This window comes from Oncorhynchus clarkii, chromosome 3, assembly GCF_045791955.1.
Source record: "Oncorhynchus clarkii lewisi isolate Uvic-CL-2024 chromosome 3, UVic_Ocla_1.0, whole genome shotgun sequence".
NCBI classification, from domain to species: domain Eukaryota; kingdom Metazoa; phylum Chordata; class Actinopteri; order Salmoniformes; family Salmonidae; genus Oncorhynchus; species Oncorhynchus clarkii.
The window spans coordinates 63012733-63037591 of record NC_092149.1 but is presented as its reverse complement, the minus strand read 5'-3'; the positions used below and the strand labels follow the sequence as shown (position 1 = coordinate 63037591).

The window sequence follows — 24859 nt, the reverse complement described above, 5'->3', positions numbered from 1 at the left end:
CAGATACTGAGATGCTGTTGAATTGGAATCATTAAACAGCCTATTTAACATTTCCCAGTGCAGTATACTCCCCACAGCCCCGTTCCACCATTAATACAGACAATTTCACTGATCATTAAGGCAACTTCTCTCTATGGGTCATCTACTGTGAGATGCAATGGAGAACTTCACAGTCCCCAATCCCCTCTCCCTGATAGCTACACAACATGGCTGCTAGTGAACAATAAGGAGAGCAATGATAAGGCACTGGTTTCCCGGACCCAGATTAAGCTTACTCCTGGACAACCTGGGTCTGTTTAACCAGCCATATAGGGAACTACTGTACAACGGCACTCTCAAGCAAGGTGGATGTCACAATATACAGCCTCACGTACTTATACCTCTGCCACCGCCATTTTCCCCATATCTCCTCTAGTCTATCCCATCTCACAATATGGATCCAGGTCTTGATGTTCACATAATATGGGATTTGTTTGTATAGAATATTTGGGGATACACCATCAGTCATCTACAGAGAGAGAATTGCTGAAAGAGGAATTGGTCTTACTGACAAGTGTCTCTTCTACTGTGCAATCAAACATAATTTACTGGCTATATGAAAAGAGCTAATCAGCAGTATGGACATATCCATCATATTATGAAGACTACATGAAACATTGAAAATATAGACAGATGAAAAGTTATGAATGGTGTGACTTCCACCTTGTGGCCAACAAGTATAGCCCCCTCCAAACTATCCAATACGAGGCCATGGTGATTTACCCTGATAAAATATAAGTCATTTTCTGTCCATTATATTTATATTTTGTTCCAGAGCAATTACACTGAGTCTGTTTCTCTTTCTGTGTAATAGAAGAAGTGAGATGGTGCTTTATCACTAGTCCATACTCATCCCCAACATTAGCTCAAATATAATGAGGGTTACACAGAGGACGAGCCACTCTGTGGAATGATAAAAGACTTAGGAGTGCGCTGGTGACACTGCATCGGTCATTAGTCTTCCTCAGTTTGCCCTTTTCAGACATTTCTAAATAAGTACCGCACTGTGAGTTTAGCAGACCTCCTAATCTGTTTAAGAGGGGCAAGGGAAGGCAGAGCTAAGAAGAAGTATCACAGCTGGTCTGATGTCAGGGAGGCAAGTAATAGGCTAAGAACCATCTTTACTAATCACTCACCTGACAACATGGGTCCTTCATGCCTCGTCTCTCCCGTGTCGCTCTTCCCCAGGTTGTTGCTGTAAGTAAATGAGAATGATTTGGAAAATTGTCAACTTACTTGGCAAAAAAATTGGGGTTAAATACAATAAACAATAATACCTAATACATAATGGTATGACTATTCTTAACTAAAACAATAAAAAGGTGAGTCATTTTGCAATTTCATTCTCAAGATATGTTAAGTAACATGACCTCGAGTTTAGCTAAGAAGTTTTGAGGTTCAAAGTGCTGTATTTATTCAGTTTGGTATTCTGGATGTAACATTAGCTAACTAAAGCTAGCATGCTTCAAACTATGCTTCATATCATGCTGCCGGGCTGTCCGTCTGGTCAGACTTGTTTTGAGTTGGTATTTAAATGTAAACGTGGACAGCAGGACTCAGGAGTAATAACCATTTACCTTATAGTGTTAAAAGTTTCATGGAAATATGCTGTTGTTGGAATATGGTCAACCTCGACTATCTGGTGCCCCCGCACATTGACTCTGTACCGGTACCTCCTGTATATAGCCTCGCTATTGTTATTTTAATGCTGCTCTTTAATTATTTGTTACTTTTATTTCTTATTCTTTACTTTTCTATTTTTACTTGACACATATTTTTCTTAACTGCATTTTTGGTTAAGGGCATGTAAGTAAGCTTTTCACTGTAAGGTCTACTACACCTGTTGTATGCATGTGACAAATACAATTAGATTTTATTTGAACGTGGGCATGGTTTACAGGTGAGATTGAGGTGAAATTTCCACGAGCCTCTGTTACAAGATCAGGCAGCCCTAGCAACCACCATTTCCCCTGATCCCTCCTCTTTCCTCACGTGTAACGTGACGTCACTAAATTCAAACGGCCCCAAAAAAAACAGTAAAGCTTCTCAGTGAATGAGCCACCAGCTGGTAAGAGGAAGAAGAAATGCCATATCCCCAAATATTGGTAGAATAGAGAAGATATCTGATGAAATGCACTATGTTAACAATGTTTCCCGAAATGTGTGGCCTATAATTTAACAACATATCAAAAATTATACCCAGTAGCTAGCAACCTAGCTAGCCTGTGATAGTCTACAGTCAGTTAGCTAGCTTCAAGATTGCTTGCTGAGTTGGTTAGTGGGGTAAATCAGAATGAAAATGAGTATTAGTTAATAAAAAAGTCCCTGATAAATGTAACAATGTCATAAGCATCAAAAGCTACCTAGCTATAGCCTATACCTAGTTAGTTAACTAGCTTGATAATCCATCTAAATTAAACTAAAAAGACAGTCTGGCCTGCAGTCTCAGAGGGGTAAAATCAAGCTGAGAGCCCTAATAATGCCCTGGATTCCCCTCAGAAAACCGGACTCATTCTGTAGACTCCTTGGGAGTGTCTTATTAAATACTTTCTGCTTTATGACTAATGAAACAAGCAAATATAATAGTTTTAATCCGAAAAGCACCAACATATTTCAACTCCTATAAACACCGACAGGGGTAATGTTTTTACCTCAAATTGGAATTGGAAACTTGGAAACACTTTTTCTTTCAATCTTAGTAAATGCTTTAAAATCCCCAAAATAAGCATATATTTTTAACATTTTCACACATTTATAGTCAAGTTATTTTGATCCATTTCATCCATAGCAACTTGTCATGAACATGTTTCTGTTATTCATTCAAAGGCGATTGAGCTAATCTGACATACCGGTATGTCCTAAAATAGCCACTGATCAGGGCGTTACAGGTGATATGTGGACTGGTGGCTCCATATATTTTCTATCTCTGTGCCAAATCTGGTGCTTTTATCACAAACTTTATTTTTTTTTATTATTGAGTCCATATTTTCAGCTAGATACAGTTGAAGTCAGAAGTTTACATACACTTAGGTTGGAGTCATTAAAACTTGTTTTTCAACCACTCCACAAATGTCTTGTTAACAAACTATAGTTTTGGCAAGTCGGTTAGGACATCTACTTTGTGCATGACACAAGTTATATTTCCAAAAATTGTTTACAGACAGATTATTTCACTTAAAATTCACTGTATCACAATTCCAGTGGGTCAGAAGTTTACATACACTGTTGACTGTGCCTTTAAAGAGCTTGGAAAATTCCAGAAAATGATGTCATGGCTTTAAAAGCTTCTGATAGGCTAATTGACATAATTTGAGTCAATTGGAGGTGTACCTGTGGATGTATTTCAAGGCCTACCTTCAAACTCAGTGCTTCTTTGCTTGACATCATGGGAAAATCAAAAGATATCAGCCAAAATTGTAGACCTCCACAAGTCTGGTTCATCCTTCATTCCAAACGCCTGAAGGTACCATGTTCATAAACAACATGGGACCACGCAACCGTCATACCTCTCAGGAAGGAGATGCATTATGTTTCCCAGAGATGAACGTACTTTGGTGCGAAAAGTACAAATCAATCCCAGAACAACAGCAAAGGACCTTGTGAAGATAAAGTACAGTAAAATAGATGTTTATTTTATTGTCACATACACCAGATAGGTACAGTAAAATGTGTTTCTTTACAGGGTCAGTTCTTTAGTTTATTTGCTTACCTTCTACTAGGGACATGGTTTCTGATCTTTTTTTAAAACTAAGCTTTGGATTGGGAAGTGTGAATAGCATTTCACTCCACCTGCTTGAGTGATGGGGGGAACTAACTCTGCTTGACAAAGTCCTAAAATTTCAGAAGGATAAAAACAAGGGTTTTGAAATATAATTTTGACCCCGAGGGGTAAAAAAAAAGTGTCCTCCTTTTGGTGCTTTTAGGGTTAATATAAATGCTTAACAGCTCAAATATGTGTACCCATTCATTGCTATGCACTTTTTGCATCTAAAGTAAGATCTCAATGTACTGTGAATGACCTGTAGAGGATACTGTATGGCATGTTTGTTTCCCTACCATTACAGTACTTTACACTATAATTCTGAAGGAAATATGAGATGTATCATGTACTGAGACTAGTAGGCATTTCAAAATATACATTCAACACATACCAACAAAGACAACATTGTCTAAATCTAACAGGTTGAATCCAATATTTCATGATTGACCATTTTACATTGCGATTGAAGACCACCAACTTTACAAAGAAAAAAGCATTTATTTGGCAACATATTTTGAAGTATTTTTTGTTCAGAAAAAGTGAAAACCTAGCAATAATAGACTAACTTTAAAAGAAAAGAGTAGGACACACATTGTTATTAAAGAGCAGAATGATTAGGACAGTGGTTGTTGGAAATATTACTTTACTGTTGTAGGGCAGAACAGAGTGACTGATCCAACAATAACAGCAAACGAGCTGTGTCCCTCACCAGAGTAGCATTCATTAGGGCACAATACATTATTTTATGTAAAAAATAAAAATAAAAAAAAAAAAAAATTCCTATTGGTCAAGTCCAGGTAGTCCCTTCATGTGCCTGTCCATTTTGTTCAATTTGATGCCTTATGAACATGACCAAAGTTCGTTCACACAGACACAAATGAACCAGAAGTATCAACTGTTGTCTGATGCACATACATACCTACATACATACTCAGTTAATATACAAACATTATTTATATAGAGGGGTGAATTGGTAGTAAGTTGGTAGCCTATATCATGATATCCTTAATGGTGTTGGCACAAACTGCTTTAGCATTCTCCAGCATGGGAACTTTGAAGAGTTCTTATTTTTTAAGGTATTGGCAACAATGTAGTGCACTTTCTACAAAAGCATTAGAATAAAATCCATAATAAGTACAAATATTAATAACCCAAAGCTGACGTTGACTGGCTGATAGTTAATGGCAACACAGAGTGTACTTAAATCTCACTCTCCTCTTATGGTGCCAACTGACCCATATTGCACAGACTAATAGATGTGGCAAAGTTCCATTTCAGTTCCTGTATTTACCAGGAAGTACCCAATAAGTGCCAGCAGGTGGCTCCAAAAACACTGCATGCTAACTGCCACGGGAGTTCTGGTTAGTAAACTTACAACTTCACACCTCAACATCCATCATTCTTAGACTAGGTTCAGGAGTTTTTCCTGACAATGTAAACTGACCCGAAGAAACTCCTGGCCCCCACATGTGCTTTGAATCCTTAGGCAATGAGCCTTCTTGATTGACAATTGCTTTATCCTATTGTAGAGGAAACAATGACAAGTTCAGTCTTAGTCCCCAACTCTTACTAACTCGGAAATCTTTTTTTTTCTCATTAAGAAACACAGATTAGTGGTGATGTCCATGACCACATAGACATCAGTGAAAAGCATTGAAATGAGTTTCGCTACATTTATGTGCTTGACTGAAACAATCCCCATTCATAGATCCATTCCCATTCTAGACAAAAATGTCCCAAGGCCCATTCTTGATTAAAATAAATGGTATAATCATAAGTTGATCATAAAGGACAGATCTATTGAGATCGACAGAACAAGATCAAAAAAGACTGAAGTTAGTGTTGGAGGCAGTTTGGTCATTATCAGGGGAGCGGTCAGGCATTGCAAGTCACAGAGTAGCAGAACAATGGCCACCTTCCATTAAAAACAATAAACAGTCAGGCTATCTAACCTTAAGTTTTAGTTGCAAAAACAGTGGTTGAGAACATGGTAAACACCTGGGTTGGGGTCAATTCCATTTCACTTCTAGAAGTAAACTGAAATTCCAATTTCCCTTATTGAAAAGCAATGAACAAAATTGCTACTGGAATTTTAGTTCTTACAGAATTGACAGAGTTGAAATGGAACTAACCCCATACCTGCTAAACAAACCTACTATGGCCAGATTAAAAACAAATCTAAAACTTTTGACTCAATGTGAGGATGGATGTTCTGATGTGATTCTGAGCTGGTTGGTTCCTCAGAGTAACAATAGATTGTGGTGTTTTGTGTTGTAAAGGTCTATGTTGGGTTCAGAGTAAACAGCATCGCTCTTTGAAACTCTTCTTGTTCTTATTCTTGTTCTTTCCCTTGCCGTTTTTGTCCTTGTTTTCCGACATCTTCTTGCCTCGCACCTCTCGCATTAGGTCAAAGAATACCTTGAGAATTTAAAATAAACAATGTTGCTAGACACATTTACCTGAACAGACAATTATCAGTCATGGTCCACCACTATTTCTGTATCACTTTATCAACTTTAAAATGGCATATAGAACATAATTGTCTGCAGTAATTACACACACACAGTGACAGTACCTTGTCAACGTTGGCTCGTGTCTTAGCTGATGTCTCTACATACTGCACCCCCCACTCCTCTGCCTTGGCTCGGGCCTCGTCTACAGAGACCTGTCTGCGGTCCTCCAAGTCAGACTTGTTCCCCACAACCAACAGAGGAATCTTATCCTCCTCTGCCTTCACCCGCAGTATCTGCTCCCTGAAACACACACATTACAAGCATTACAAATACTTTATCTGGATCCAGAGACAAGCATTGAGGTCAGGTGCAAAGGACAAACATAGGGAAAAGGGAATAGAGGTGTATGGTCTTACAATCAAGAAGTCATGGAAATTATTTCCTAGGTCTATAATCGCAGGCAAACACACACTCACGCAAATCATAGTTTCCAAGTATTCTGTCACTCCTGTCATAGTGAGTGTTCAGTCTGAATCACATTAGGCTGCCGTCAATGCCATGCTAGGATACATGAGGAGTTAGTCATAGTACCAACCTGAACTCTGCAGTAGCTGTGAAGGACTCGTGTTCTGTGATGGAGAAGACTAGCAGGAAGCCCTCTCCACTCCTGAAGTAGTTGTCTCTGATGGCAGCATAGTCCTCCTGTCCAGCCGTGTCCAGAATGTCGATCTGGACCTCCTCTCCATCTAGCACCACCTTCTTCCTGTAGCTGTCTGCCTTAGTGGGCTCATAGTCCTCCACAAACTAGGAGGAGGAACCACAGAACCGTCAGAACGATTCAGTCACGACAGTACATCAGAGTGTAATGTGGAAATAGGCTGGGAGGCATCATCAAGAATATTAGGTATAAGTTAGGTATAAACACAATATTCTACACAATACAGCTTTGAAACATTAACATATGACAAAAAGTAACAAGTATTAGTGATGGGGGGGAAAGTCGATAGTTAAATATCGGGATATTATTTGACGATATATTGTATAGTTTTGACTATCATATCATTTTTTGCGCTAGTTGGCTGTACCTGCACCAAAATTCCAGTTTTTTTCCTTCATAGCTTGTTCTCCATATTTTTAAATATGGAGCCAATTTGTTTTCAGCACTTATTTCCATGACTGATCAAAACACATTTTCTTATGGCTCTCTCTTGTCCCTCTGCAGCAGATATACGGTAAGCAATATGTTAAGAACATTGAATCATAATAAAATCATATCGGCACCTAAGTATCATGATAATATCATATTGTGAGGACCCTGGCAATTCCCAGCCCTAACAAGTATGTGTGTCGTGCTCTCACCTCGTCGTACATGAACTGCAGTGTGAGGGCGGACTTGCCCACGCCACCACTCCCCACCATAATGACCTTGTGCAAGGCCAGAGAACTCTGGGTCTTACTCTTACTGGCAGCCATCTCTGGTCTCTGTCACACACCGTCACTAAGTCCAAACACTCACTGACACCACCTGTAGAGACAGAAAGTACAACAGTCAGTCAGTGAACACACACAAACAATACAGATAATACACACAGCAACAGTCCTTTGAGCTGTTCTTGTTTATTGATGTTCTGTATTATGTGTAACGCTCGTCGTGGGTGGAAGAGGATTAGGACTAATGCGCAGCGTGGCAAGTGTCCATATTGTTTTAATAAGAATACTGAACAAAAACAATAAAACGAACAGTCCTGAACGGTGCCGCAAAACACAGTACAGAAAATAATCACCCACTAAACACAGGTGGGAAAAGGCTACCTAAGTATGATTCTCAATCAGAGACAACGAACGACACCTGCCTCTGATTGAGAACCATACCATACCAGGCCAAACACAAAACCACAACATAGAACATAGACATAGAAAAAAGAGCATAGACTACCCAGCCAACTCACGCCCTGACCATACTAAAACAAAGACGTAACAAAATAACTAAGGTCAGAACGTGACATTATGTCATTCTGTATTATGTTTCATGTTTTGTGTGGACCCCAGGAAGAGTAGCTGCTGCTTTTGCAACAGCTAATGGGGCTCCTAATAAAATACCAAATACACACAGTACACACACACATTGCCCAGTCAATCACAGAGCCTACTAAAACTGATGGTCAACCTGTTTGATGAAAAGCACTCACAAAACCTTACACATAGTTGAACCAAGCTTGTGAAACCAAACTAGCCTACGTTGCAGCCAGTCCCAAACCTCATCCCCACACTGCCAAATAGGCTGGTCATGAATCTCACAGCAGACTTTAATAGCTGGCTTAGTGGGGTTCACCATCTAAAGGGCAATACCACCGATCAAACGCATGCCTACTGTAGGGTGGGATTTTGAACCATGATAAATACCTATTTTAAGGACAGCCTAACTCATAGAAAACCTAAAAGGAAGAGCAGTAAGACACCTTCAGGCCAGGGCAATAGATCTGCATACACAGAAAACTGTACAATTGCTTTCAGGTGGATTTTAGTGACGAAGGATGTTATGTCAAACTAGTTCAGTGGGTGAAATTATAATATGCTCTGGGCAACTTGATAGCCTTTGATAAAGCAGTTTAATAACATATCGTCTGCAATATATTTTAACAATCATGGCCTTTGAACTTCAGTGAGAACAGGCTTAGAACTTCTTAGAGCAGTGTTTGAACTGTGAGTTATCAACAGAAAGAGTCATGGAAATAACATATTATTATTTTTAGGCAACTCTCCTACACACATTGACCACACACACAAGTGAAGTCATCTCCAAACATTTTCTAACAACTCCCCTCATACAGTCGCTGTAATGATGATTCATTGGAGCTGTAAAATTAATTGTATTCTGTAACATCCTGTGACCTCTCCCTTCACACTGTTGTGAAGGCTTTGTCAAGGATGGGACCAAGCCCTGTCCTTCCTGTTTCTGTGTAGCATAGTAGCCTACTGACACACATCTCTCTCTCCACTCTACCCTTCCCTCCAGGCATGGCCACGGCCAAGCTTAGCTGGTTACCATGTCAACCCCCACCCCACACCTGTACAGGTAAACTGTCATGGACTGATGCACATAAGAAAAATGTTAGTAGGGCAATTCCATGGTAACGGAATTACGCTGAGACTCAGATTTTCCACTTTAAAATGTATACCAAACAAAAACCATTGATTTCAAAGATATTTTAAGCGAAAAAAAAATATTCCATTACAGTGGAATTGCCCAGTGGCATCTGTCGACGGATTGTGGGACGTGACAACTAAAGACGAACTTTGTTCCAACACGCAGATTTTTTATCACTGATCATATTAGGGAGGGGACATTTAGCCCATAGACTTGCCCAAAACTGGCTGAGAGTTTCTGTTTAGAGGGGTGGAGACTTTGCTGGTCTCCGGTTCTCATCCTCCCTCAGGGGATTTCTGTCTTCGGAAACCCAGAGCTTTCCCAGCTTCCTGGGAAAGTCTTCTGGTCTGATCCTCCATACCAGCAAACCTGTCAGCTCGACATAAACACACTCAAACAGTGTTTCAGTGAGTGTGCATATTACTGTTTGACTGTCAAGTCAAATAACTGGCATCCGGGATAGAGAATGTATAATCTTGATGGTGAATTTAAAGCAAAAACAACATTTTTTATTACTATAGAGCAGTGGTTCCCAAACGTTTTATATTCCCGTAGCCCTTCAAACATTCAACCTCCAGCTGCATACCCCATCTATAGCACCAGGGTCAGTACACTCTCAAATGTTGTTTTTTTGCCATCATTGTAAGCCTGCCACACATACATTTATTAAACATAAGAATGAGTGTGAGTTTTGTCACAACCCGGCTCGTGGGAAGTGACAAAGAGCTCTTATAGGACCAGGGCACACATTATAATAATCAATCATTTTTCTCTTTACACCTTACAGATAAAAATGTATCTGTTCATCGAATATTGTGAATAACTCACCACAGGTTCATGAGAAGGGTGTGCTTGAAAGGATGCATATAACTCTGCAATGTTGGGTTGTATTGGAGAGAGTCTTAGTCTTAAATAATTTCCCACACACAATCCGTGCCTGTATTTAGTTTTCATGCTAGCGAGGGCCGAGAATCAACTCTCACATAGGTAAATGGTTGCAAAGGGCATCAGTGTCTTAACAGCACGATTTGCCAAGGCAGGATACTCTGGAGAGCAGCCCAATCCCGAAATCTGGCAGTGGCTTCTGATTAAATACAATTTTCACAGAACCGCTTGTTGCAATGTCGATGAAGCTCTCTTGCTCAGATATCAGTAAGTGGACTGGAGGCAGGGCATGGAAAGGATAACGAATCCAGTTGTTTGTGTCACACGTTTCGGGAAAGTACCTGCGTAATTGCGCACCCAACTCACTCAGGTGCTTCACTATATAAAAAAATCATACAATGATGGAAAGACCTGTGTGTTGTCCTTGTTAATACAGACAGAGAAGAGCTCCAAATTCTTAATCATAGCCTCAATTTTGTCCCGCACATTAAATATAGTGGAGAGTCCCAGTAATCCTACATTCAGATAATTCAGGCGAGAAAAAACATCACCCAGATAGCCAGTCGTGTGAGAAACTAGTCATCATGCAAGCGATCAGACAAGTGAAAATGATGGTCAGTAAAGAAAACTTTAAGCTCGTCTCTCAATTTAAAAAAAACGTGTCAATACTTTGCCCCTTGATAACCAGTGCACTTCTGTATGTTGTAAATGGCCACTGCCCATATCATTGCATAGTGTAGAAAATACACAAAAGTTCAGGGGCCTTGCTTTAACAAAGTTAACAATTTTCACTGTAGTGTCCAAAATGTCTTTCAAGCTGTCAGGCATTCCTTTGGCAGCAAGAGCCTCTCGGTGGATGCTACAGTGTACCCAAGTGGTGTCAGGAGCAACTGCTTGCACGCACGTTACCACTCCACTATGTCTCCCTGTCATGGCTTTTGTGCCATCAGTACAGATACCAACACATCTTGACCACCAAAGTCCATTTGATGTCACAACGCTGTCCAGTACTTTAAAAATATCCATTCCTGTTGTCCTGGTTTCCAGTGGTTTGCAGAATAGGATGTCTTCCTTAATTGACCCCCATAAACGTAATGGACATGTACTAGGAGCTGGGCCAGGCTCACCACGTCTGTATGCGAAGCAGTTATTGTTTCAAAACATCTCCTGCCATGTCACTAATGCATCGTGAAACAGTGGCATTGTCTGTATAGTTTTTTTGGCATTTCCCCCCGGCATTGTTCCAGCCATTACTGCGGCAGCAGGAAGAATTAGGTCCTCCACAATAGTATGGGACTTGCCTGTCCTAGCCACTCAGTAGCGCACCATATAAAACTCTTCTAGCCCCTTCTTATTAATGGTGTCTGTTGCTTTTATACATGTCTTACTACTCAAAAGTAATCTTAATTCTTGTTCAAAAAACTCCTGTGGCTTATTTTTCTAATTGCCATATTTTGTTTCTAAATGTCTGCGCAAGAGTGAAGGTTTCATCAAGTTGAGAGATAGTACTTTTCCACATATAACACACTGTGGCTGAGGAAAAGCACTGCTCTCAATATAGGTGAACCCCAAATCAATGTAGTTCTCATCATATTTGCGCCTCTTCGATGGTCCAATGCCCATGTCTGTTGTTTGGTGTTTTCCCAGGTAAGGGGGCAGTAGCTCTTCGGCTGCATCATAATCACAATTTTTTTTTATTCATCAGAATCACAACTGTCAGTGTCCATGCTAGCTGGGCTAACAACAAATGTAGAATTACTGATGCTAGCATTGGATGTGCTCGTGGAAGCAGAACAACTTGTGTTGTCGACAGGTGCAGGTGTAGTACTGCTGGTAGTAGCAGTACTACCAGTAGAGCTGGTATGTGTCTCTCTGGACGCGGGGCCTTAATTTTTGTTAACCATTTATCAATTTTTGAGCAAACGGAATGAGCAGCAGCTACGTTTGGCTACATACGGACCGTTAGTGGAATTCCAGCGAGAGAGTAAAGGTTAATGTGATTGGATGTTAATTATTTGACTGGGCTATCTGTATTTGACATTGTGTTGTTATTTCGCTGAACACTAGATGGTTTAATTTTATTTTATTTGGCGTACCCCCGACGGCATTGCCCCAGTTTGGGAATACCTGCTGTGGAGTATATCGATTAACAAACCTGGACACTCAACTGTTTTTCCTGCACACTTGCCCACAGCTAAGCTATGATATGTCTGTAGCAGAAAACAAATAGCTTCATGAAGGTAAGACCACTAACTGGGGGGGTGAAAGGAGGAGTGGCCTTATGGGATGCCAGGTCACCCTGGATCTTCCTGTCAAGGAAAAAATAGGTCTGCCCATGTAACATCCTGTCTTTGTTTCTAGAGGCCGACAGAGGCAGACCTGAGTGGACAGGAAGGACACACCGGGTGGCTGCAGGCTGAACCTGCTAAGTGACGAGCTCAGCACTTTAAAACAGGAGGTACAGTAAATGTGTTACTTCCATCCAACACACAATGAGACCGAGCAAGAAAAGCAGAACCGCTACACTACCACTCAGCCTAGTTTATCACTCATTCACTTTCAGGTAGGTCTCAATTTAAAATGTTGTACCAATCAATGCTACTGCCTAATATACACTACATTATAGTACTATTACAGTTTCATTGTGGATAACGTCATTGTCATTGTAGGCTCAATGAAGAAGAAAAACGAACATGACTTGTGAATGAGAGGCCCATCGAGAATGAGTCATGGGATCCTCCATTTCCTCTAACTTCAGTGCCAGTCAATGAAGTCTACGCTAAGGTTAAATGGAGGGTGGCCTTGAGTGCCCGTCCCCAACAGAAAACACTGCAAACTACCTGACCTATATATACAACATAGTACAGTAGAGGGTTGTAAGGCTATACAAGTCCTATCTGCATGATCGGTCTGTGTCTGACAGCTAGGAGCTGCTGAAATATAAATGACTAGAGCGTACAACCAGGCTGCAGGAATTCATTAGGATTCCCCAGACGATACACTGAGTCAATATAGCAGGCAGAAGGAAGCCTATGTTCTCCAAACAGACGATACAGTGAGTCCATACAGCACAGCCAGGCATAGGGCCAGGCATCCAATGTTCTCTACTGTCTTCCACCCTTCCACATCCCATACAACAGACAGCACAGTGAGTCCATATAGCGGCAGAGAAGAGCCCACTAGGCAGTCCCATGTTCTCTTCACTGTCTTGGCATCTTCTGACATGGAATAGCCCACAACACAGTGCGACACTGGGAAATTCCTGGCAAAGTCTTTATCCTCCCACAGCCTATCCAGTAGGCCTATTTATTGCAGTGTAATGTGTAATATGCAGTGTAGGATAGAACCAGGCTTCAGTCAGGTGTCCTCTGCATGTGTACTACTCTGTCCACTACAAATACTTATCTGTAGATCAGTGCATTGTTGGATGAGAAGTGCTTGATCAGGGTGACCTCAAACCCTCTCCACTGCAGAGGCGACAAGGGGGAGGGGAGGGCTGGGGTCAATCAAGGCACATGTCAGGAAAGGAGCTCAGCCCGGGACACTGGGTGGAGGAGGGGCAGGAGGAAGGGACGAGGAGCAGAACAGGTGATTGCAGCTAGAAACATGCCAGTCAGGCAGGATAAAGTCAGGATAAGTCAGGATGCCAGTCAGGATAAAGACAGGATAAGTCAGGATGCCAGTCAGGATAAAGTCAGGTGACAGGCAACATGGTGTACAGGTAACTACAATTAAACAGCAGTCAACCTAACAGAACATTGACTGAAATGATGGGTTTCAGAAGCCAGAGTCAGGTCCATATTATTGTGATACAGAACATATCCTGCCATTTACACTGACTCATCAACAACACACTGACTGAAATAGAAGTATAGTACTGGAAAACAATCTAATTTAATTAAATTAATTCAGATAATGTAACTTCATCAACAACAGATCAGTTATTCATTCAGTTAGTCATGCTACAACATCTTCAACAAATCTTAGTCAGTCCTTCCTTCCTTCCTTAATCATAAAAGTAAGTTGAAGCTATAAAACGTGATGAGTTTCAAAACATGAGCCATGATGCGACCACTATGTTAGCATACTCTGGTAAAGTGTTTAGAATGCAGTTGTCTGGTAGGACTCTTCCTGCCTTCACCTTAAAGGCCAGTTGGGGACTTTCTGAAAAATGTGATGGGGAAAACAGGGGGATCGATGGCCCAGAAAACATCCCCCAGCCAGGCCTCCCTTCCCTTTTCTAAAACCCTGGCTCTCACCCCAAGCCACAGTATATGCACTTCCTCTGGACGAACTCACATCTCACTTCCCTCCAAAACAGTACCAGGACTAGCCAGTTCCTCATCACCTGTTTGGTACATCATGCACTAGGGGCACAGAACCTCCTCACCTGTTCAGCACATCACACACTAGGGGCACAGATCCGATGAGAAAGAAACACACAAAAAGCTATTCTCTTTCTCCTATTTCCACAAAGGGAATGGTACGAGCAGCAAGTTCCCTTCTAGTCTTTCTCTAGAATAAGTATGGTAGATAGCTTATGGATTATTGTTGCATTGATTGTGGCCAGAGTGGACTCTACAGTTAAAGTCATGAAGCAGGTGTTTAGGGGAAGGGGATTTCATCTGTAACCTAAGCAGCACCCTGCACAGAGGAAAAGGGAGTTCAGGGGAATACTCACAGACTCTGGGAATGTCCCAATGACCTACTTTCTCCCAAAGTGTAAACTTCTTCACTTCCCTTCACTGATTTAAAAGGAATTGCCTAGTATAAGAAATATGGTTAAACGTCCATGCCTCGACCAGGAAGTAGTGAACGGGTGCACACTTCAGGAGAAAGGAAATATTATTGGGAACCACCCCTTGTTTATCATCAGACGGCTTATGAATAATTGAGACAGAGAGAGGGATTTATTTGTACTTTAATTGCATTTTTGTTCGATGTTTACTTTCTTTAAAGATCATATTTGAAACAGTATTTAAGGTCCATTCAGTTAAAATAAAGATTATGGGGCTAATTTGTGAGGTAAAGCAGCTCCCCAATCTGAGCTGCCCGACACCCCACAATGCATACTAACCATCCCCAGCAGAGGAACACACAGAGGACTCTTTGACTAATTTGGGCAGCAGGGTGCTAAACTGAGTCTCTGTTTCAAGCCTGATCCAACCACCCTAGTCGCTTAGTAGTATGTTCACTCTTCTGAATTCTTAACACCCCTAATTCACTACATTCATAAATGCACTTGTGGAGGGCATTCCCTAGTATTTAAATAGGGAGAATAGATCATATATAAGGGCTGATCTAACACACTTAGATCAGTGTTTATAGGTCTTATAGGAGCTATACACAATGTTCTTGAATATGTAGAAAATGATGACATCAGAGAGGAGTAGTCTTTCAGTTGGGGTTCAGTACCAGAGGACTGTTTTTTTTTTGTCTATCTGGGGATGATTAGGAGGGGGGGGGTTGACTTATACAGGGGATACAGGGAACCTCCCAGATACTCCCCACCCCTCAATCCCATACTGCTACCACACACTCATACAACTCCTAAGCACTCAATCAGCTTTTCTATTAATTTCCTTTCATTTGAGACTCGGGTACATTTCTTGATCTGTAGTACTAATTTACAGCTCACTCTCCATTTTTTCCAAAAAAGAAACTGCATCCTCCTCTCCTAGTTGTCTTGTCCCCATCTCTTAGCTCTATCGGCTAACATTTGTAAGCTGTAGGCCTACTCATCCTCTGAAAGTTTTCAAGGGAAACAAAGCATCCCCACACACACACACACACACAGTGGCCCCTAGGCTCCAGTCAATGGGTTACCATGGAGACAGGGCATGTCCCAGTTCATCTCAAATCCCTCTCAGGGATCAGGGGTGCCTGGCTGCCTAGAGTGAAGGATGCAAGGGGGTCTTTGGGATATCCAAAGAGGATCTTGGAGCTCAACATGGTGGTAGCATAACCAGGAAAAAGATGCTAGCAGATGTTATCTTCTATGCTATATAAACTCAGCAAAAAAAGAAAAGTCCCCTTTTCAGGACCCTGTCTTTCAAAGATAATTTGTCAAAATCAAAAAAACTTCACAGATCTTCATTGTAAAGGGTTTAAACACTGTTTCCCATGCTTGTTCAATGAACCATAAACAATTAATGAACATGCACCTGTGGAACAGTCGTTAAGACACTAACAGCTTACAGACGGTAGGCAATTAAGGTCACAGTTATAAAAACTTAGGACACTAAAGAGGCCCTTCTACTGACTCTGAAAAACACCAAACGAAAGATGCCAAAAGATGTTCCTGCTCATCTGCGTGAATGTGCCTTAGGCATGCTGCAAGGAGGCATAAGGACTGCAGATGTGGCCAGGGCAATAAATTGCAATGTCCGTACTGTGAGACGCCTAAGACAGCGCTACAAAGAGACAGGACGGACAGCTGATCGTCCTCGCAGTGACACACCACGTGTTACAACACCTGCACAGGATCGGTACATCCGAACATGACACCTGCGGGACCGGTACAGGATGGCAACAACAACTGCCCGAGTTACACAAGGAACGCACAATCCCTCCATCAGTGCTCAGACTGTCCGCAATAGGCTGAGAGAGGCTGGACTGAGGGCTTGTAGGCCTGTTGTAAGGCAGGTCCTCACCAGACATCACTGGCAACAACGTCGCCTATGGGCACAAACCCACTGTCGCTGGACCAGACAGGATTGGCAAAAAAGTGCTCTTCACTGACGAGTCGCGGTTTTGTCTCACCAGGGGTGGTGGTCGGATTCGCGTTTATCGTTGAAGGAATGAGCATTACACCGAGGCGTGTACTCTGGAGCGGGATCGATTTGGAGGTGGAGGGTCCTTCATGGTCTGGGGCGGTGTGTCACAGCATCATCGGACTGAGCTTGTTGTCATTGCAGGCAATCTCAACACTGTGCGTTACAGGGAAGACATCCTCCTCCCTCATGTGGTACCCTTCCTGCAGGCTCATCCTGACATGACTCTCAAGGCATGACAATGCCACTAGCCATACTGCTCGTTCTGTGCATGATTTCCTGCAAGACAGGAATGTCAGTGTTCTGCCATGGCCAGCGAAGAGCCCAGATCTCAATACCATTGAGCACGTCTGGGCACTGTTGGATCGGAGGGTGAGGGCTAGGGCCATTCCCTCCAGAAATGTCCGGGAACTTGCAGGTGCCTTGGTGGAAAAGTGGGGTAACATCTCACAGCAAGAACTGACAAATCTGGTGGAGTTCATGAGGAGAAGATGCACTGCAGTACTTAATGCAGCTAGTGGCCACACCAGATACTGACTGTTCATTTTAATTTTGACTCCCCCTTTGTTCAGGGACACATTATTCAATTTCTGTTAGTCACACGTCTGTGGAACTTGTTCAGTTTATGTCTCAGTTATTGAATCTTCTAATGTTCATACAAATATTTACACATGTTAAGTTTGCTAAAAATAAATGCAGTTGACAGTGAGAGGAGGTTTCTTTTTTTGCTGAGTTTACTGTGCTAGATGCTATGGTATGGTAGATGCTATACTACGGTAGATTATATGCTGTGCTAAATTATATGCTAACAGATGCTTTTATGTGGTGGCCTGGAATCAAACGACAGCAATCAGAGTGATGGCGACGCTCATATCTATCCAACACATCCCACTCACATCCTTCTGACTCAGATGTTATGTGGCCATAGTGGCCTGGAATCAAAACCTGCTAGTCAGAGCAATTGTGATGGCGATAAACATATCAGCCCCTCATCCAACTACTGACACGGTCGGGGCCTTCTAAGCACTGAACAGACCCCAGACCGCTGGCTCTCTGTCTATCTCCCACTACAGCCATATCACGCACTGCTAGTGCAGATAGTACAGCTCTTGCAACATAACCCAACATAACCCACAGTTCCATTACCAGTACCCATAGAGATTACCAGCACTTGACATGAGTGGGAGAATGCCACACATCTGCAGTGGCATGAACTGTAATCAGCCTGAGAGGCCCTCGAAAATCGTCCCCCAGTACAGGCAGGCACAGTCAGAGACACTGACACACACAGCCTGAGCTAGTCAAATGAGATGTAGGCCTACAACCTCAATAGAGCACAAGCAGGCACAGAGAGGCACTAGCATACACAGCGGGCACAGAGAGAGACAGCATAACATACCTAGCCACATGAATGTGATTATTAAGACTTACCTCAACAGAGCACACAGTCAGGGACAGACTGACGGCAGTGTTAGGCCTAGGCTATGAGACCGTGGGACATTGTTGTTAATTGAAAAATTAGAGTAGAATGGTATATGCCTGTGGTAGAGCCTCATCAAGCCTTGTTTCCTAAAAACAGAACACGGCCTTATGTAATATGTACTACAGTAGAGTATGTAAGAGAGGGAGGGGATAAGAATAACCTTTGCAACGACGGTCCGGACCAACCTACTTCAGAATAAGGCCCATGTCTTGAAAATATATATAATGAAAAATGCATAGCTAGCTTCTCTCTGTAGTCTGTACTTAGATGTAAGGCAGAATATAGTCCTGTTTGCATTTGTAGTCATTTTGCTTAGTGTTATTGGTTTTAAAAAGTAAAAAGTTAAACACATAGAATCCATACATTGGATTGCATACCATTTAGGCCTAAGGAGAAAACGTCTGATTCTAATCAAACCCATGTTACTATGGTAGTGAGCTTATGCATTAGGCTTAACTTCATGTGTTAGGAGCACAATCTCAGGGGGACCAGACACCTCCCAGGTCTTGCTGGGACATGCAGTGAGAAAACAAGCATTTCATAAAGACATCCTCGGCTTCAGTCAAAAAGAGACACATGGAAGCAAGAAGAGAAAGCGAGAGTGAGAAAACATGCATTTCGTAAGGACATCCCCAGCTTCAGTCAGAGAGAGCGAGAGAAAGATGTGGAAGGAATGAGAGAACAAAGGGAGAAGGGGAAAGAAGGCCAGATGGATACAAAAACCACAAACTAGCTGGCAGATACATAAGTTAAGCAGGGCCAAAAAGAGAAGTTATGAGAACCCTTTTTCCACATGTAGGCCTACTTTTCCCTTTGAGTGGGTCTGGGCTCTGGGTGAAGTTGAGCAGAGCTGGAGGAGCTTACTCGGCGACAAGCAGGGCTGGGTTGTGGCGAGAGGAGAGCTTCCCTCAGTCCAGCCTCCCTAGAGAGGCCCTGCTTGTGGACATGTTTATGTTTATTGTCCAGGGAGGGTGAAGGGCTGGTACCCACTACCACCCAGACCTGGCTTCAAATACTCTGTATTTGAAATACATTGAGCGTTTGCTTTTCTCTACCTGGAATATCAGGCAGGTGAGGCTTGCAACGTTTGGGACTTTCCCATTGGCTACATTACAACAGGAGGGGACCAGCCACCTCCCAGGACTTGCTGGGACATGCAGTGAGAAAACAAGCATTTCGTGAAGACATCCCTGTCTTCGGTCAGAAATGTGTGGAATAAAGGAGAGAAAGGGAGAAAGAGAGAGAAAACAATCATTTCGTAAAGACATCCCCGACATCAGTCAAAAAGAAATACGTGCTTTAGTCTACCTGGAATACCAGGCAGGTGGGGCGTGCACCTTTTGGGACTTTTCCATTGGCTACATTGCAACAGGCATACTCAAATCAAGCACACCTAAAGTATTTAGAATTTCAAATTGTATTTGAACCCAGGTGTAGCTGGCTCCCACTACTTAAACTCCTCTCTCTTCTCTCCAGTAGGCACAAGGGGCATCCAGCCAACAAGGCATTCATCACCAGGAGGTCACTGATAGGACCTGACTCTCACAACCAAATATACAGCATTGACTCTGACGCAGAGCAGACGATTGATGGCATGATGATCCGTCTCTCTTTCTCCGCTCTGAAAATGAGCTTTTCCCAAGTCATATAAAATGGCCCTATGTCTGTGCATGTCTAGCCCAACCTCCACCGCCAACATCATTAGTAGACAGTTCTCTTCTTACTCAGATGTCATTACATTCTGAATGAATTTCTAGAAGACAGGACAGGAGGCCAGAGACGGTCAGCTAAAGTCACTAGGAAGATCTTTAAATAGTGCATGAGGTTCTCTGTCATGGATCGGAGCAGAAATGTCATCAGGTTAAACTGGAAAGAAAGAACCCTGAAGGAAACCCATTTTTTCCGCTCCCCTGCTATATCAGATAATACTTGTCATATCCTTTCTGACAGCTCCCAGTAACAGGAAATAACCAGAAGGATTACATTTTAAACGAAAGGGCCTTGAGTAGCTCTGAGACAGTCACATAAACATCCACAGCCTGAGTGAGTGTCTTAGGGCTCGGGGAGAGAGAAAGAATTCAGGGTCAGTCCAGTACCAATCTCAGGACCTTTCTCCACAGAAACAAAGATTCTGACAGTCCTTCACAATCAGTGAGGGAAATAAAGCAGTCTCACTGAGACAAAACAGCATCAGAAAGTCAAGGCCTTGCATGCCCCTTTTTTCTCATCTGCGAAAGCATTCATTTATGACCACCATGCATACCCTAGCCTAGACCATTACCCATTAATAATCCTTGTCATAAGACATTCCGAATCTCTCAGAACTTCACTTAACAAAAGTCTGACGACTTTAATGGGTTATAAACAAAACTGTTTATTCAGTTAGGGACAAAGACACCTGACACGAACACCAGCTGTGGGAAGGAGAATGTGAATGCCTTCACATTCAGTCAGACACACTGGTCTGGTCGTCTGAAGTTAAACTTTAAAAAATATGTGAATTAAGACTAGACAGGACTCCTGCTGTAGAAAGTCATGTTATCTTATTAAGGGGACCTAAATGAGGATCTGATAGGACGGTCTCTACATTCTGCCTTCAAAGACAGAAGAATGCTCTGAATACAACCTTATTTTGGGTGCCCTTCTGAAACTTAAAAGAGCACAAGGAAGGGAAAGCACAAGGCAACACCAGCTGTACAAAACAGGCCTATGTTTACATATGGAATATCTAGGCTACTACACTTCGGAATCATTCATCTCCTTGTGATTCCCTTGATTTGATTCCCTTGATTTTGAAATGATTATTTCCTGTATTATTTTTTGCAATATTGTCAGGAATGTGTAACAGCCAACAACAACTGGTCCAGTTGATGGAGGATATACTGTAGTCAGCAGTTTCACTTAACAAGGTAAATGTTACGGTTAACTGGCTGCACTTCAGAGTCCAATGTGGCACTACCACATGACAGAACAGAGGAACACATAATATAGTCAAAATGGGTGGGTTTTGTCCATGCTCTATTCCTCAAGAGAGAGAATGAAACTAGGCTTGGTCCACCCTGAGGCACAGAGAGCTTAATATGGGGATGTTACTATTACACAGCTCACTGGCTGTGCCTGAACACCCATACTTACGTCCTAAATAATAGTCCGTTTGAGTATGCTTGAGGGGAAAAAAGTTGACTAGTATGCGACAATTTGAAAATCGAGTATACTTTAAATGCCGGGATGTCATACTCATTTCATTTTGACAACAGCTGATCAATTAGATATGGTGATGCGCTACCGAAATCAACAAATAGTGGGAAACAACGCAATCATGCATGATACATTCTCAGTATGCGAAAATAGAATGTTTAATAGTATACAACATTTCGAAAATCGAGTATGGTTTAAATGCCAGGATGTTAGACACTTTTCTACAGTGCATTGGAAGAGTTGGGCTGCGAATGATAGGTTCTAGTTCTCTTCAAGTAGCCAAACTAGGCTACTTAACTGGGAAGGTGCCCAAAGCTTCTGTGGTGGTGTTCAAATTAAAATGATCACGAGAATTGCATCTTAGGCTACAACACTCTTAGACAAACGGTTTCGTTGACTGGTCCCATAGGAGAACCCTTTGAATAACCTTCTTTGGCTCCAGGTAGAAGAACCCTTTTGGGTTCCATGTAGAACCATCTGTAGAAAGGGTTCTACATGGAAAGAAAAGGGTTCTATATGGGACCAAATAAGGTTATTCAAAGGGTTCTCCTATGGGACCAGCCGAAGAACCCTTTTCTAGACAGCACCTTTTTTTCTAAGAGTATACATATTTGATAAGTATTTTTTATATATTTTTCCCCCTAAGTGGATTTCTGTTTTCTCACTGAAAAGTGTTTCTTGTTCTCTTGGTCTTTGTCAGAGCTTTTAAACTAAATACTAAACCATCTTTTGATTTCTGAATGTGTCGGCACCGGGGACTCGGTATGTAGCTGCTGTATTGATGTCATGGTAATCATGCCTTTTGATTTGAACATATGGATTGTTTTAATTTTGTGGGCGTGGCTACCTATTTAATTATTGCATTTATGGATCAAGCCTTACCAGTCATTCTCGTTCTCAATGATCAGTGCTTTAGTTTATTATGTTGCTGACCAGCGGTTCTGAACTTGTGATGCACCTGACTCCATGTTTTTCTGTGCAATAGCCTTTTGATTTGAACATTTGGTGTGTACTCGGCTATTTTTATTTAATTTACACTGAGTATACCAAACATTAGGAACACCTTCCTAATGTTGAGTTGCAAGGCCAGTGTCTTATGTTAACTTATTACAGCACAGTACGGTCAGAATGCTGGAGAGAGAGGAAAGTGTGTGTGTGTGTGTGTGTGTGTGTGTGTGTGTGTGTGTGTGTGTGTGTGCCCCTCCCACACCCTGGTGATAAGGGTGATGTAACTGTTCCACACCATACAGCCCATGTCTGTCATGTGATAAAGGCCATATAAAGGTTACACCCAACTTGAAGAACAACAGTAAGAAGTAACAAAATAATGGGCATGCTGTATCCAATTAAAACAAAAAGGCAATATTTAAGTCATTTATAAACTTCATAAAGGCCACATGACATGATTGTTGCTGAGCATAACCAGGAAGGATCTGTGTTATTAGCCTACATGTTTCAAAAAAAAATATTTAAACACCAAAAAGAATTCAGTCTAAATACTCTGCATCGGTTTTGGTAACAAATGAAAATGCCATTACTTATAGGCCTAAGTAGCCTTGCTCTGTTGACCTGGTGAACAATTTTGACAGGGCAGTACATACATGTCATTCCTGTTTTAAAGAGACAAGATACTAACCCATGCATGATAAATGCGTCCTAAAGTACAGACAATATATTATGGGAAAAGACAGTTTTGCTTATCGATCAGATTTGACTAAAACACACATTTTTCTGAGCTACCTTGGGTGTGGCAACCTCATTAGACATCTGTAAAAACAATGTATGAATGGTACAAAACCATGTCGGCAGCACAGTGTTGTTTACATGCATAAGGCAAATGTGGAACATGATGTGAAGTATCCTTCTATGTATATTCTCTGGTTGATGTAGTCCCAAAGTCATAGTAGCCTGTTTTAACAGTGTAATTACCCACAAAATGGTCTGTTGGGATAATCAATAGTGGGAGAGGTAAATGAAACATTGTATCTGGGGAAGCCAGCTGCCTAAGACACTCTTACTGTATCTAATATGTGGCCTACTGTATCTAAAGGAAACATATTTATACAAATATATATATTTGTCTTGTTAAACACATCGACAAGTGTGTAACCTGTACAAGTGTGTGGTGTGAAATGGAAATGTGTTTTTTTTTATGTGTGTGGCTCATGGCCAGGGATCAGATTAAATACTTGGATTAAAATATGATTGAAATTACATTCAGCAAAACAGCTGACTAAAAGAAAATAAATAAACATACGAAAAGATCGCAGTGATACAGTAGCCTAGCCTAATCATCAATGATCGTTGTTTTGGCCTTGATACAAGAACAACATTATAGCAACATTGTTGTTTTACTAGTCCATAATACCGCCGAGTGCAACAATGTATAAAAATACTGATGGTCTCTAAAGGACTTCTATTATCATCGTGCCACATCCCCGTTACCGCCTCGGGGAGTGTGCTTTCAATTGGATAAGTGCAACTGGTAAAGGCCCTACCACTATTTGGAATAATTGTATTATGGTCGTTTCAAACATAAGTCACAAATGTGGGCATTTATTCCCATAGTCTGCAAATCTATAGGATTTTAGTTAGGAAAGGAAGGAAGGGAGGGAAAACCTGCCTCGACTGGTAGGTAGTCTCACTCTGAAAGAACAGAGACGTAGTAGCCCTATAGCTACATATAAATGCTCTGTAATAAATATACATTTATTTATTAGATATTTTTGAAAGCTTACCAAAGCAAGATTTTGACGTTTCCCCTTTCTTGCTGCTATCTTGATGAGTGCATTAATGGTGAATAGCGAGGCATAGGGCTGCCGAGTTCCACTGTTCCAACACAAACCGACCGTCCGCTGCAACTCAAAACCCCACCTTCCGGACATACAGGGAGGAAGAAGCCCGACAGGATATGATGTCAACAACAGCTCACTTGCGCTGGCACTCCAAATGGCCCCGTCGAAATATCGTCCAAATGGATCCTTCCTTTCCTCCTTACTTTAAGTAGTATGCTCATCTCTGATCAGGAGTGACATGGAACGATGAAAGTTATGGGATAAATCTCTCCTTTCACCAATCCATCTGTGTTAGGTCAGTGAGCTACTTTAAAAAGCGAGGGGT

At 41.8% G+C, this 24859-nt stretch overlaps 1 protein-coding gene across 1 annotated transcript; it reads right to left on the bottom strand.

Annotated features, from left to right (window-relative positions):
* Positions 1-4277: 4277 nt before the first annotated feature.
* LOC139401148 (ras-related protein Ral-B) lies at positions 4278-24658 on the bottom strand. The gene is made up of 5 exons (XM_071145602.1): positions 24478-24658; positions 7612-7777; positions 6848-7056; positions 6375-6552; positions 4278-6217 (listed from the first exon to the last, which is right to left on the bottom strand). The coding sequence occupies exons 2-5, from the start codon at positions 7723-7725 to the stop codon at positions 6092-6094; spliced, it is 627 nt and encodes a 208-aa protein (XP_071001703.1). The 5' UTR covers positions 7726-7777; positions 24478-24658; the 3' UTR covers positions 4278-6091.
* Positions 24659-24859: the final 201 nt, after the last annotated feature.